Source organism: Clarias gariepinus, chromosome 2, assembly GCF_024256425.1.
Source record: "Clarias gariepinus isolate MV-2021 ecotype Netherlands chromosome 2, CGAR_prim_01v2, whole genome shotgun sequence".
NCBI lineage: Eukaryota > Metazoa > Chordata > Actinopteri > Siluriformes > Clariidae > Clarias > Clarias gariepinus.
Genome location: NC_071101.1, coordinates 2,952,579 through 2,969,349, shown reverse-complemented (window position 1 = coordinate 2,969,349; position 16,771 = coordinate 2,952,579). Strand labels below are relative to the sequence as shown.

The 16,771-nt window shown below is 38.3% G+C and overlaps 1 protein-coding gene across 1 annotated transcript in view; it reads right to left on the bottom strand.

Annotated features, from left to right (window-relative positions):
• Window positions 1–7,609: 7,609 nt before the first annotated feature.
• LOC128510845 (uncharacterized) overlaps window positions 7,610–16,771 on the bottom strand; it is a 220,576-nt gene continuing 211,414 nt past the window's right edge. Inside the window, exons 5-8 of the mRNA XM_053483382.1 lie at window positions 14,826–14,876; window positions 11,550–11,600; window positions 7,706–7,783; window positions 7,610–7,620 (exon numbers count right to left, since the gene is read on the bottom strand). Coding sequence (XP_053339357.1) covers window positions 7,610–7,620; window positions 7,706–7,783; window positions 11,550–11,600; window positions 14,826–14,876 — 191 coding nt within the window. The remainder of the gene's footprint in view (window positions 7,621–7,705; window positions 7,784–11,549; window positions 11,601–14,825; window positions 14,877–16,771) is intronic.

The window sequence follows — 16,771 nt, the reverse complement described above, 5'->3', positions numbered from 1 at the left end:
TGGTGCCAGTAAGTTTGTGAGTTTGGCTAATTGTTTTGTTGTTGTTTTTTCTTTTTCTCCGGACTGATCCTTACATTAACCTCTTAACATTAACAATTCACTTCCCTACTGATGTTTATCTAAACACCAGATCCATGATGGCCAGGTCAGCAGCCCTGAGGAAAACGAGCCGGTGTCAGTACCAGGCTGAGGTTCTTCACACACTGTGCCCCTGCCCAGCATCCTGTTAGCCAACATCAAGACCATGGAAAACTATTTAATGATCTCAGGGCCAAGATTCAGATTCACAGTTCAGAGATGCATTTGGCACTGCTGCCTCCTCTGGTTCACTAAGACATGGCTGAAACCCAAGGTGATAGAAGCACTTCTCATTTTATGTCATTGACAATACAGTGGAGCACTGATCAAGTACACGGAGGAAGCTGAGAATGTGCACCTTGTAGTGAAGGAGCATTAAAGGTCTACCAGCCACAGATTCAACAGAGTGGCTCTAGAAGTCTGTGTAATTGATTATGATCAGTGATAGACTATAAAACACCTCAAGAACAATGAGGCTCTCTACAGCAAGTGCGCAAGTGGTGCAAGACAAAGACCATAAAGACAGTGATGGACCTCAGCAAACCCTCAAAGCTTCTCTGTCATAAAGGGAGATGTTTCTGTTCTCTGAGAGCCAAAACAAAAGAAGCTTCTTTCTGCTGGATGTTTCAACCGTTATCATAGACGATACAACGAAAGGACTATTACCCTCAGACCTGCTCACACAACAACCACACACCCCATACATACTGTAACTGCTAATATACAAATACTATCCTACTGTCTGGCAAAAATAAATAAATAAATAAATAAATAAATAAATAATAATCCCAATCCTGTTAGTTCTCGGCATTTAAATTGTACTTAAAAACATGCGGGACGTAGTACAAATAGTAGCCAAAGTTTATAAATGGAATGATGTTTACCTCATATTCAGGTGATCGTGCATCTGATGATAAGGAAGTCTCCGTGTGTGCTTTCTTTTCTATATAATAAACATATGTCAGGTATTGCATTTAAGACACAATTGGGTTATAGTTATTACACACATTCAGTATTTAATCTTTAAAGTCAATTTAGATTGTGTAAGAGTTTACCCAGATTAACTATAGCTGGATCTCCTGCCAGGACGTAAACACCTTCATACTGATTTTCATTTGCTGTAAAAGAAAATACATAAATAAAAAAATAAATAACTTGTGGATTCATACACATTAAATTTCTTACCATCACATTTACCATGGTAAATTACAGAGTTTCTGACCACGTTTAAAAAATAAAATGTGTTCAATGTGCTGCCCATTGTGTTGGATTGTCAATGCAACCCTCTTCTCCCACTCTTCACACACTGATAGCAACACCGCAGGAGAAATGCTAGCACATTGAAGACATTTTATAACACATTTATAACACAAGTGGTCAGAAACTTGCAAATAACTCATGGAAGAATAAAGTTATGTTAAAACCAAGCACACTATTGTTTTTATTGTGAAATTTCCAATAAGTTTGATGTGTCACATGACCCTCTTCCAATTGAAAAAAAAACAAAAGTTGGATCCAAAATGGCCGACTTCAAAATGGCGACCATGATCACCACCCATCTTAAAAAGTTTTCCCCCTCACATATACTAATGTGCCACAAACAGGAAGTTAATATCACCAACCATTCCCATTTTATTAAGGTGTATCCATATAAATGGCCACCCTGTATATAAAATGAATAGTTAAAGCATGAAAAAAAGATGCTTTGTCACCTTCAAAATATAAATCAATAAGCCAATATACCCATGAAAATATACAACAAACTGGAGATTATTTAATTACAAGTTGGTACTCTATTCATTCACATTCTTTTGTTGTTGGTCTTTCAGCAGATCCCAGTAAGGGGTCGCCACAGTGGAATACCCAGTCCGCACTACAACTTGGCACAGGTTTTACGCCGGATGCCCTTCCTGACGCAACCCTGCCATTTTATCCGGGCTTGGGACCGGCACTGCATCCAGTGGCTGGGGGGTTTGGGCACTGGCTGGGAATCAAACCCGGGCCTTCCACATGGCAGGCGAAAACACCTACCACTAAAACACCAGTACCCCAATTCATTCACATTCTTTTAAATGGCTGATAAATAAATTCGAATTAAAAATGTAAAAAATAAAAAATTCTGTTCAAAGATCTTCAAGATGAATAAATATAAAATAATAATCTTACTTACCAGCTGGTTTAACATCCTCTATGGATTCATAGACAGGATTAGTCTTTCTGTCTTTAACAGCTGAGAAATACAACGCAATCATCATAAATGAGTGTACAGTATAGTAAAAACAGCCACTCACGGCAATTGACACAATCTGTTTTTTTTTTTTTTTTCATTTCCTAATAGAGATTGCTCACTTTTCTTTTGGAAGAAGCATCTCCGCAGTAGCACAGCTACAACTACTGTCACAACACTGACTCCAACCAGCACAGAGACAATAATCACAACTGAAATCAAAAAGATCATAACAAATTCGAGTACAAATATTTATTAAATAATATATTGTCATAAAGGCAATGCCATTTTCATTACAAATATTAATATGAGTTATTTGATGAATCAGGAGTGATATTGATTTAAGTATCAGATCAGTACCATCTGACAGCAAGTAATTCTGGGTCTGGTGGACACGCTGCAGTTTGTAGTCTTTAATTTAACACGATCATTCAATTTTATGTTAAAATACTCAACATATGTACATAGTGTTTCTCTGTCCATCTTAGGTCTACACACGTCACAGCACTTCTTTTAGTTGTTGCTGGCTGCAACCTAGAATAGCCCCAGGGTTGTAAAATAGGGGGAGGTGGTGCACCCACTTGTCCCACACCGTCCTGATGGCAGCTACTCTAGCTTGCCTCTGCCATCAAGCTGGTCTGTCATCTTGTTTATCAAGCAAATAATCCTGGACATTATGTGAAAGTTTTTCATGGACTTTGTTGCATGTAAATGTTCTCAGTTGCCAGTTTCTGCATCCTACTGGGATTCTGTGGATTCCCTTTTGGACCTGAAAACTCCAGCAAGGATAAGAATCACATAGTGGGCATGTGAATGGGTTTCCTCCATCTCCTTTTCCACTTGTTCCAAAAAACATGCCTTTCTTCTAAATTATTGCAGTCCAGAATAATTTTCTAAATTAAATCTGGGACAAAAAGCTCAAAAGAAGACTTGATGTCCTATCAAGCTATATTTATTTGCATTTGCAAAACTCACACACTCTCACACAAGCATACACCCTAAAAAATGCTGGGTTAAAAACAACCCAATCTGGGTTGTTTTTAACCCAGCTGCTGGGTAACTATTGGACTAACTAAATGCTGGGTTAATTTAACCAAGCAAAATGGGTTATTTTTTTAACCCAGCAAAATAGGTTAAATATTCAACCCAAATGCTGGGTCATATTTAACTATAATGCTGGGTTAATTCTACCACATAAATTGGTTAAATGTTCTACCCAGATGTTGGTTCATTTTAACTGGAATGTTGAGTTACAGTAATTCTACCTCACAAATGTTATTATTATTTTCATGTTTTACAGTGAATCTGTAAAAAAAAAAAATACCCATGTCTATTAAACAGTTAAATTACTTTGATATACTGGTTTATTACAAAAAAAAACTTAAAAGTTTTGCAAACCATACATATATGCAATAAACAACATCCTATTAAATGTTCATAGAAAAAACATTTATTTTTTAAAAGCACAAGAACAGATAATCAACAGCGACATCATTACTATACTATTACTCATAAGGGCAGAATGGAGTAAAAACACAAATAGGCTGAGGCAGCTTCTACAGAGCAGGATCTCTTTGTGACATTAGATATATTTTCTGCAGAACAAAACTATCCAGCCCTGGTTCCATTTTAACATACAAACACTGTCTATGACTTTTCAAGTAGGCCTCGCTATTTCATAGCAACATTACAAAAAGTCCTATACAGGAGCACACTGCTTTAAATAGTTAATGTCAAAAATATAAAATGCCTTGAAGCACACATCAACCGCCCCAAGTAGTGTGCATTGCTCCAGAGCCTGTCCCACCAGAATGACGAATGCCTGAGAGCAGCGCTGGTCATTATCTCCCAACGTCAGGATGTACAGTAGGGGTACGGCCTTGACCTTTCAGCCTGCTGGAGGTACTGTATTCCACCATGTTGGTGCCAACCTTAGAAAGAAATGAAAAAAAGTTAAAAACTGGTTGAATAACAAAGATTAAACTGAACAAGACTATCAATTTAATGTGTAATAGGATTTATACTAAATAAAAAAAATGACAAAGCTAGGGTATAGGTAACTTGAAACAAAAACATGGAGACAGCTACTACCAACAATAAAATAAGCAAAATAAGCTTTTAAAGCATTGGCTTTTAAAGCATTGGCTATATATATATATATATTATTCAATATATATCAGTCAGACTAGTTGATCTTGTGGTCTGCGTTGATTTTAAGCTAATTACCGAGGAGATGCATTGTCATAGCTGGGGTCATACTGGCACATTACAATCACCCAAATATTAATACTTCCATCTAGTAGTTATCTGTACAGCTGACTGATAGTTAATTTAGTCTGAGTAACAGGCAACTTTGGTTAAAGAGGGCTACCTGGTTATCTTACATGCAGCAGTCATATTTGCATACTACTTGCCAAAGGGGGAAAGGTGTAAAATATTGTTATAACTCGGGAGAAACAGGGGTGACTTTTGACCGCGGAGTAAATTACTAACTAGTGAAAAACGGGAGGGTTAGCAGGTGTGTATATTTGTGAGAGGGTCAGTGTTTTGTAACACCACAGCATTTTATTGTCACAAACAGTGAGATTAATAAAGTTCTAATGTTAACTAAATGCTAGCTTCATGCTAATACTACAGTTACAGTTTCGTCACCCTGCAAACATTCTACAGATAAAGATAAAAAGCTCAGACATCTTATCCGTTTCCTTCACACACAGGTGGGGTTCTTTGGCTAACTATAGCAGCTATTGTCAGCTAAATTATCTTACCTCAGACCAGCCTGAAAGTTTAAGTGTAACCTTAACACGGTAACAGTAATAAATCTCACATAGAGTAATATTTTTTCAGTCATATGTGACTTAGGTGAGTGAACTTGTGTATACAGACCTTGTATTTAACGCCATTTTCCCTTAAATGAACCGTCATCAGCGGTGTGGGAGCTCAAGAGAGACACGAAGCTCTGACTGACAGCCGCTGAATCCACCGGTGAACTTTGGGGGAGGGGCCAATCAAACTTTAACCCAGCAGCTGGGTTACACAAAAACTACCCAACTCTCTGTAAATAACCCAGAAAAATGACCCAACAGAGGAAACCCAGCGCTTGGGTAGAAAAAACAACCCAGCGTTTTTTAGAGTGTACTTACAGCAGTCCCAGACAGGAGGAGGACAGAGTGAAGGTACACAGAACCTACAATTTTTACACTTTTATAAGCCTTGGGTCCAGTGGACACAAACTTCCTCTAAATAATATAAATGTGTAGGTGGGTGTGTTCATTAGAAATGTTTTCTGATATATGCTCTTCACAGAAAATGAGGCAAATTAATGGTAAATTTTTTTTTTCTTTCGATAATTCATGAAAATGGGTCCCACAGACCCGAACACCACACAAGGGTTAAAAATATGAAGAAAGTGAAGAATTTCATCAGTTTCACAGACAGTACACTAGGTGAAGGTCTGTCTCTTCTGTTTCAGTGTGTATTTCTTTTTTTATTGTCAACTGTTATTAGACTCTGTAATATGAGGTGGTGGTACTGTATGATAAATCTCAGTCACCACCCTGAAATTGGATACTCATCATCTTACAGAAGGAAACATTAGTGATGCAGACAGACATGACTGGATGTCCAAAAATTAAACTGTAGTTCTGCCGGCCTTGTTTGTTTTTTTTGGTGTTGTTGATCCCTGATTTATTTATTCATCTATTTATTTGCTTGCCTGTTTGTTTATTTGTTAACACTGCCTAAACTTAAGTGGTTGTATTGGTGAAACGTTTATTAGTGAGACATTTGCAATACTGGGTTTAATGTCATTTTCTGTTAAATTCTGTTAAACTGTAAAATATTTATTTAATTGACTTGGTTTTGTAAAGAAAAAGAAGTATTTATAAGCATCACCTTTGCTCTAACATGTGAATAATAATATGGTACATACATGTACAATATGTCACACTTTGAACCACTTCACATGTAATGTTGCTCTGGTACTGAACTGAAGGATCTTTACCTTCTTTACTTGGTCCCTCTGTGGACTTTGTGGTGTCTGCTGTAAAGTTTACAGAATAAAACCCATCAACTGATCACAGATTAAAAACAGTTAAGAAACCAAACTAAGAACAACCAGGTTACACTGAAAACATGAACTTCAATTTGAGAGTGAAAATGTTATTTTGAATTTATTTCATTGCCTTGTACTGTACCTACATGTGCAGTGACAATAACCTTCAATCTAATCTAATCTAATCTAATCTAATCTAATCTAATCTAATCTAATCTAATCTAATCTCTTTTTTGTTACAATGTGACTTCAAAAATTCATTAATTTTTATCTGTTTACAATAAGAGTTGATGTAAGGTGACTAAGTTTAGATAGGATAAACTCATTAATTTGATTTTATTTAAATGTGTACATTACATTCCATGTGACAGAAGTGAGTTAACACATTTATGCTTTTGACTCATTTTTATAATTTTTCACTCAGTCATGTTTGGGTATTTGTACTAAAATGAACTAAAATCCATATTGCCTATTCTGAAAAAAAAAGGAATATATCTCTCTTTACTGCAAATCCTGAGGCAATATATGTTAATGCCTAAAATGCTCGGAGCTTTGGATTGATAGTCTGTGGATGGATTGGTAGTGATGTTGGTATCAGCATCAGACCAGTACCATCTGACCGCGGGTGATATATCTTTTAGGTTTAATGTATGCTGTCAGACTAATGACATAAAGCAGTTATTAATAATAAAAAAAAAATCAGATCTAAAACTGTGCTCTCTAAAAATTTTAGGAAAGTGAGGAATTTCATCAGTTTCACAGACAGTACACTAGGTGAAGGTCCATCTCTTCTGTTCCAGTTTGTCATTTTTGATTGTCAACTGTTATTAGACTCTGTAATAATCCATGAGGAGGTGGTACTGTATGATGAAGCTCAGTCACCACCCTGAAATTAGATACTCATCATCTTACAGAGGGAAACATTAGTGATACACCAATAATATTGGTGATACAGACAGACATGACTGGATGGCCAAAAATTAAACTGTAGTTCTGATACTTTCCCAGCCGTGGTTTCTACCGGTTTTGTTGATCCCTGATTTATGAATTAGTTTGCTTGTTTTTTTTTGTTTATTTGTTAACATTACCTTAATAACTTAAATGCCTTTAGGTGGTTGTATTGGTGAAACGTTTATTAGTGAGACATTTGCGATACTGGGTTTAATGTGATTTTCTGTTAAATGGTGTTAAACTGTAAAATATTATTCAATTGACTTGCTTTTGTAAAGAAAAAGAAGTACTTCTAAGCATCACCTTTGCTCTAACATATGGTACATACAATATGTCCCATGCAGACTTTACACCACTTGTAATGTTGCTCTGGTACTGATCTGGAGAACCTTTACCTGGTTTACTGCTCTGGGAAACACTGGCTTTGGAGGTCGTCATTGAATGAGTCGTCTCTGTGGACTTTGTGGTGTCTGCTGTAAAGTTTACAGAATAAAACACATCAACTGATCACAGATTAGAAACAATTCAGAAACCAAACTGAGAACAACCAGGTTACACTAAAAACTTCTTCTTCTTTGTCTTTCGGCTGTTCCCTTTTAGGGGTCGCCACAGCGAATCATCTGCCTCCATCTTACCCTATCCTCTGCATCCTCTTCTCTCACACCAACTAACTTCATGTCCTCTCTTACTGCATCCATAAATCTCCTCTTTGGTCTTCCTCTAGACCTCCTGCCTAGCAGTTCCAACCTCAGCATCCTTCTACCGATATATTCACCATCTCTCCTCTGAACATGCCCAAACCACCTCAATCTGGCCTCTCTGACTTTATCTCCAAAACATCTAACGTGGGTTGTCCCTCTGATAAACTCATTCTTAATCCTATCCATCCTTGTCACTCCCAAGGAGAACCTCAACATCTTCAGCTCTGCTACCTCCAACTCTGCCTCCTGTCTTTTCTTCAGCGCCACTGTCTCTAAGCCGTAGAGCATTGCTGGTCTCACCACTGTCCTGTACACCTTTCCTTTCATTCTCGCTGATACTCTTTTATCGCACAACACACCTGACACTTTTCTCCACCCATTCCAACCTGCCTGTACCCGCCTCTTCACCTCCTTTCCACACTCTCCGTTGCTCTGGACCGTTGACCCCAAGTACTTAAAATCCTGCACCTTCTTTACCTCTGCTCCCTGTAGCCTCACCGATCCTCCTGGGTCCCTCTCATTTACACACATGTATTCCGTCTTGCTGCGGCTAACCTTCATTCCTCTGCTTTCCAGAGCATACCTCCACCTCTCCAAATTTTCCTCCACCTGTTCCCTGCTCTCGCTACAGAGCACAATGTCATCTGCAAACATCATAGTCCATGGGGACTCCTGTCTTACCTCATCTGTCATCCTGTCCATCACCAGAGCAAACAAAAAGGGGCTTAGAGCCGATCCTTGATGCAGACCCACCTCCACCTTAAACTCTTCTGTCACACCTACAGCACATCTTACCACTGTCTTACAGCTCTCATACATGTCCTGCACCACTCTAACATACTTCTCTGCCACTCCAGACTTCCTCATACAATACCACAGCTCCTCTCTTGGCACCCTGTCATACGCTTTCTCTAAATCTAAAAAGACACAATGCAACTCCCTGTTACCTTCTCTGTACTTCTCCACCAGCATCCTCAAAGCAAATACTGCATCTGATGTACTCTTTCTAGGCATAAAACCATATTGCTGCTCACAAATGCTCACCTCTGCCCTTAACCTAGCTTCCACTACTCTTTCCCACAGCTTCATTGTCTGGCTCATTAGCTTTATACCTCTATAATTGCCACAGCTTTGCACATCTCCCTTGTTCTTAAAAATTGGCACCAATACACTTCTCCTCCATTCCTCTGGAATCCTCTCACTCTCCAAGATCTTGTTAAACAAACTTGTCAAAAACTCTACTGCCACCTCTCCTAAGCACTTCCATACCTCCACAGGTATGTCATCAGGACCAACAGCCTTTCCACTCTTCATCCTCTTCAACGCCCTTCTCACCTCACTTCTACCAATATTTGCTACTTCCTGTTCGACAACAGTCACCTCTTCTACTCTTTGTTCTCTTTCATTTTCCTCATTCATCAACTCCTTAAAATACTCCTTCCATCTTCCCATCACCCTTCTGGCATCTGTCAGTACATTTCCATCTCTATCTTTAATCACTCTAACCTGCTGCACATCCTTCCCATCTCTATCTCTCTGCCTTGCCAACCTGTACAGATCCCCCTCTCCCTCCTTACTGTCTAGCCTAGCATACAAGTCCTCATATGCTCTTTGTTTGGCCTTTGCCACCTCTACCTTCACCTTACTCTGCATCTCCCTGTACTCCTGTCTACTCTCTTCAGTCCTCTCAGTGTCCCACTTCTTCTTAGCTAGCCTCTTTCCCTGTATACACTCCTGGACTTCCTCATTCCACCACCAAGTCTCCTTGTCCACTTTCCCCTTACCTGATGATACACCAAGTACCCTCCTACCTGTCTCCCTGATCACATTGGCTATAGTTGTCCAGTCAACTGAAAGCACCTCCTGACCACCCATAGCCTGTCTCAACTCCTCCCTAAAGACTTCACAACATTCTTCCTTTCTCAGCTTCCACCACTTTGTCCTCTGCTCTGGCTTTGTCCACTTCGCCTTCCTCACCACCAGGGTTATTTTACACCCGACCATTCTGTGTTGTCTGGCTACACTCTCCCCTACCAACACTTTGCAGTCACTGATCTCTTTCAGGTTACAACGTCGACACAAGATGTAGTCGACCTGAGTGCTTCTGCCTCCACTCTTATATGTCACCCTATGTTCCTGCCTCTTCTGGAAGAAAGTATTTACCACTGCCATTTCCATCCTCTTTGCAAAGTCCACCACCATCTGTCCTTCTACATTTCTGTCCTGAAGACCAAACCTGCCCATCACATTTTCATCACCTCTGTTCCCTTCCCCAACATGTCCATTGAAGTCTGCACCAATCACCAGTCTTTCACCTCTGGGGATGCTCTGCATCACTTCATCTAACTCACTCCAGAATTTCTCCTTCTCTTTTAACTCACACTAAAGGTTACACTGAAAACATGATCTACAATTTCAGAGTGAAAATGTTATTTTGAATTTATTTCATGGCCTTGTACTGTACCTACATGTGCAGTGACAATAAAGTTGAATGTAGTCTAATCTAATCTAATCTATTTTTTGTTTCAATGTGATTTCAAGAATTCATCCATTCTTACATGTTTACAATGTTTATAAGAGTTGATGTTAGCTGACTAAGTTTAGATAGGAAAAACTCATTAATTTGATTTAATTTACATTAATTTTTGTGTACATCACATTCCATGTGACTGAAGTGAGTTAACAGATATTGTGAATTAACACTGTTTGTTTCTGTACATCCAACATATTTTAACTGTGATTTAACTGCACAGATTATTCATGTTAATGCTGTATTTATTTTCCCCCCATCAGTGACAATATTCTTGTAAGTTTTCTCTAATTAATAAAAACCTTGTTTTCATATAATAAAGTTTTCATACAATAAACAACAAAAATAAAAATTTAATGAGTAACTAAATATTTTTCATCTAAATATATGTATATGTCCTGTTTAAATACAGTGTTGGGAAATAAAAGTATTTGCTCCCTATTTTTATTTTTATTTTTTTTGCAGATTTGTCACACTGACATGATTCAGACTAACACATTTTAACATTAAACAAAGATAAGCTGAGGAAATACTAAATATAGTTTTAAAATAATAATTTAATTTAATAATTATTATTAAGCTGTCCAAACCCATCTGGTGGGAAAAGTAATCTCCAAAATGTGCTTATCCCCAAATATGCTTCAGGATTGTTCTAAAAAGTTTTCTGTTAGTCCTGGAGTCAATAAGACGCTTTCTGTTGATCATGTGTTTACTGAGCCATGCCAAGCCATGGACTTTTATGTTGAATTTTGGATGTTGACTGTACAGGTAAGTGGTGCAGATCTTAAGACTTGAATGAAAATAAAAGAAAATCTAAACAATGAATGTGATACACCCTCCAAGAGCTGTTCCTGACAGTACTGTCAAATAAAATTGCCACCTTGGGTATGCTGCTACACCAGGTATACTGGAAATCGACTGTCTACTTGTCTACTAAACTACTAATTTCCAGTACAGTATACCTTAAAGTTCTAGCATTAATATAGACCTTGCTAGTTTGTCACTTACTTGTGGTCTTCATAGTGGATGCAGGGGTGGAGAGGCCTTCAGTGGAGTCACCTGAAAATGAAACAAAGTGTTCACAATTAATATTATTACCATTAATATATGATGTTAGCCAAGGCATTAATAATCAGAGGAAAGCAGACTGCAAACTGTGCTGTTTAAAAACACACTGCCCGACAAAAAAAAAAAATAATAATAATACATACGGGCCCAAGCACCCTGTGCCATTGTCACCCTGGGTCCATGGCACAACCTGTGTGTTATTTGAGTGTGTTAAGACATCGCCGCCCGGATGCACCCACAACTTGCACACGTCACACACTTCAGTATATAGCAATGATTAGGTCCTAAATATTTGTAAAGTGCGTTGTTGTGCGTGTGTGTGTGTGTGTTTGTGTGTGAGTGACATGCGAGGGTTAGTGTGTGAAGAGAAAGAGGTGTGTGTGTGTGTGTGTGTGTGTTTAAGTTAACATTTGTGATGTGTACATGTGTACGTGTGTACAATAGGCCGCAGATGCTGGAAAAAAAGCATCACACTTTGATGTTACTCAATGTGATGTCACTGAACGTGTCAGTGAATATAATGACAAACAGAAAGTGATTAATCATTTTTCAGCAATAAGTTTAAGACATATTTACATCTGACATATTTAAATCCCTCAATGTCTTTAGGTCATATCGGCCTGGTTTGGTGATGATCGTATAAATCCCCTAGCAGGAGTGTTTCAGAATCCATCAGGTGCATTTTTGTGAACGACCCAAAATAACCGGCCTCCTGTTGAGTTGAGCCCAGGACATGCACAGCGAAAGTTGTTTGGCTCACTGAGCTCTAAACGTATACAGAGTTTCGTGTGCATACAGGACATGCAAGTGTAAATGGGCTATGCAGCAAAATCGTAACTCTCAGGCTCTAATGGCAGCAGATTCCAACCTGCCTGCCAATTTTCATGGGTTTTTGAGCATGTTAAGACCCTCAAAAGGTCCAAAAGGGTGAAAAAAATAATCCTTAGAGAAACAAGAGGGTCCTGCACACCCTATAGTGCTTGGACCCTAAAAAATGACTTAATATATAACACATTAATATTTCTCCTGACTGCATTTTACTTTGATTATTGTACAAAAATAATACATTCTTTTAATAAGTCTATGCAAGGTCACATTTATTTTTATCCAGAGTCACATTAATTTCTCTACAAGATCCTGTGTTCCTAAGATTTTAAATGGGGTTAATGTCTAAACTCGATGTCCAATCCATGGTTAAAAATCTCGTGCTCCATGGATGAAAGTCTCATGCTCTCTGAACCACTTTTTCACAATTTGAGTCTGAAGAAAAACTGGCAACATTAGGAATATTGGAATATCCACATAACATAAGGGTAGACTAATTGTGCATTTAAAGTTCACTCAGTAATGTTATAAAGACTGAGGAATACAAGTGCCATAACATCTCTAACTGGTTGATACATACATGGATGAGTTACATATTCAGTATCATATTTTAATACTGCAAGCTGCAGAAACATTTTGTTTTGTTTAAAAAAAAATAATAATTTTTTTTTTTTTTAAGCTATAGCTTGAGGTCAGAGTGGACGTGAGAATGGTGTAGTTGGGTTATAAACCGTGATAAGCCCTGCAGTAGCGTGTTTGTACTTGGTGGTTTTGACAAACAGAAGTGAGAGCGTCTCACACGCCCTAAATATGGATCATCATTGTGGCTTGTTAGCCTTGTTGGCACAAACATGCTTCAGAATTGTTCTAATAGGTTTTCAGTTAGTCCTTTAGGTGATGAAAAGCTTTCAGTTTACATTTAGGTATTTGGCAGACGCTCTTATCCAGAGCGACTTACATTTTTGTCTTATTATACATCTGAGCAGTTGAGGGTTAAGGGCCTTGCTCAAGGGCCCAACAGTGGCAACTTGGTGGTTGTGGGGTTTGAACCTGGAATCTTCCGAACCGTAGTCCAATACCTTAACCACTTAGTCCAATACCTTAACCACTGAGCTACCCCTGGCCCCTGGTTGAATCTGTCAGAACCATTTGCTGATCCATGTCCAGTCCTGTCGAAACCATATACTTCACCTTTTTCAACAAGCTTAGCAGCGTCCTCTGGTTTTAAAGACATACTGCCATTTCCACCAGACAGGTTCAGGAGGGTGCATTGCATCCATCACCCGGCTTTTAGGTTAATATGCTCAGTTCCAATTCTTACATTCCAGTTTAAATATATTCCAGTAAAAACCTTTGCTTTTTGTCTGTGACAAGCTCATGTTTTATCCCAAACCCGGTGCTTGGACCTGCATTGACCAATGCCTACATCTCAAGCTCCAGCCTGGCCAGAATTCCGTGGACCTCAGGCTCATTGTCAAAATAGTGGCGGTAAATTGGGGGGGAGAGGGGGGTGGGGGTTAATGGGGTGCCCTGACTCTCTTGTAGTTCCCAAGTTTTATTTTATTAAATTTTTTTTTGGGGGGGAGTCCAGTCAGGAACATCCCTTGGGTGTTGAAAATTCTTGTAACTGTGGACTTTTATGTTGCATTTTGAATGTTTCATGTACTGTACAGTAGGAGCGGCATGGTGGTGTAGTGGTTAGCACTGTTGTCTTGCACCTCCAAGGTCCAGGTTCAATACCCAGCCAGGTTTGAGTCCCACTTCTGTGTGCATAGAGTTTGTATGTTCTCCCCGTAAGTGGTGGGTTTCCTCTGGGTACTCTGGTTTCCTGTCCAGGAACCCTGGGCACCCTGTCCAGGATGTACCCCTAGAACTAAGTCCTATCCTAAGTCTCCTAGGATAGGCTCCAGGACCCCATGACCCTGAATACAGGACTAAGTGGTAAAGATGATGAATGAGTAAGAGTGAGTGAATGTATAGGCACAGTAAGTGCACATGTTACAGACAGTAATAATGTGAACAGATAAAATACAAAGACGTAACTGAGACCAAACCTAAATATGCACAAAATAACCAAACTAAACTAGATTCAGGGAACTGCAAGTGAGATGATACAACTATGAAGAAAAGTCCACTGGGAACTGTGGAACCAAACCAAATCCAACATAAAAGTCCACAGTTACAAGAATATTTAATGGATGCCAAGCACCCTCCAGGGGCTGTCCCTGACTGGACTCCACCCCCCCCCCCCCCTCTAAAAAATAAATAAATAAATAAATAAATAAATAAAATAAAATTGCCATTGACTGTCTACTTGTCTACCAAACTACTGATTTCCAGTATACCTTGGTGTTCTAGCATTAATGTAGACCTTGTTAGTTTGTCACTTACTCGTGGTCTTCATAGTAGATGTAGGGGTGGAGAGGCCTTCAGTGGAGTTACCTGGAAAATAAAACAAAGAGTTTACTATTAATATTAGGGATGAGTTGGTAATGATTTGTATCAGTATCAGTCTGATTCCATGCTGTCTACTCATTTTAAACTTTATAGTCATGTGCAATATCTCCAGTCATGTGCAATACTATGGTGAAACGTGCAATTTTTCTTTCTGTCTCGGGGAACCACCATAACTGGGCAAAGTGCAATTTAAAACATTTAAAACATTTAGAATATTACCGTAAATGCCTGTCATTCACTCTCTGTGTGTATACATATATTCATTGAGTACAAACATATTACTTAGTCAACTGTGTTCACTTATTGTCTAAATATATATTTATGTAAATATTTTTTACTACACAGATGTCAATATTTTATAGCCAGATTGTATAGTATACATTTATACTGTTAGTATTTGTTATTTTATTTTATTTCCTCTATTTTTATTTTATTTTACTTTATTCTGTTGTTTCTTAATTTTTAACTTTGTACTGTCCTCTTGCTGCCGTGGCAAAAAAAAATTCCCACTTGTGGGACTAATAAAGGTTTATCTTATCTTATAATCATATTTCACTATTAAAAGCTGACACTGAATAATGTAATATATGATGTTAGCCAAGAGTACACTGTCACACTATTGAAAAATACAACATGAAACCAAAGTGATCCATTGATCATCATTAATAATCAGAGGAAAGCAGACTGCAAACTGTGATCCTTAAAAATACACTGCCCGACAAAAAAAAAAGAAAATCACTTAATATTTCTTTGGACCGCCTTTTGCTTTGTTTGTGGCACTTACATAATGGAATTATTTTATTACGTTTATGCAACGTCACATTAATTTCCATCCAGAGTCGCATACATTTCTCTCCAAGATCTTGTACTGATGATGAGAGAGTCGGACCTCTGCGTGAAGTCTTCTCCAGCACATTCCCAAGATTCTCAATGGGGTTAATGTCTGGACATTGTGGGATCCAATTCATGTGTGAAAATGATGTCTCATGCTCCCTGAACCAGTCTTTCACAATTTGAGCCTAAAGAAAAACTGACATCATCATCCTGGAACATGCCCATGATATCAGGGAAGAAAAAAAAATCTATTAATGAAAAAATTTGGTCATTCAGAAAATTCAGGTCATTAGCCGACCTCATTATTTTGGCAGATAACTTTGCTGAACCTAGACCTAACCAACAGAGACATCCCCAGATCGTCCACATGCTTGTACGGTAAGGACTGAGCATGATGGGTAGGCATAAATCAATTACCTCTTTTCTTACCCTGATGCACCCATCACTCTGGACCAGGGTAAATCTGGACTTATCAGACCACCTGAACTTACAATGCTCCAAAGTCCATTCTTTATGCACCCTAGCAAACTAATGATTTTTTTTTCCTGGTCACACTGGTTTTCCTAAGGATACACAGCTGTAGTCCCTGTCTCTTGAGTTCTCTTTGCATTGTGCATGTAGAATTGCTCTTACTTTCACTATCAAACATAACAATAAGTTCTACTGTTTGGTTCTTTCTTTCTTTCTTTCTTTCTTTCTTTCTTTCTTTCTTTCTTTATTTATTTTAAGATTTGATTTGTCTCTGATGACAATCTTTACACTTTTTTTCCAAACCATATTTCTTCCTCAAAGATAATGGCTCACTACTTTCCTTCAAGTTTTAATAGACGTATGAAAGAGAGGAACATGTTTGCACCACAGGAAATGATTTCTGACATGGCTGTTTAAGCAATCAGAAGCTGTTTAAGCAATCAGAAGCTACTCACGGCATATGTTAGGGCTAAATAACTTGTTCCCACGTCTATTGCAGACTATCAGCTGCGATGAAAGCTTAATGAAAAAATCATTTCAGATTTACAAAAAAATATATACTCCCAGAAGTGAAA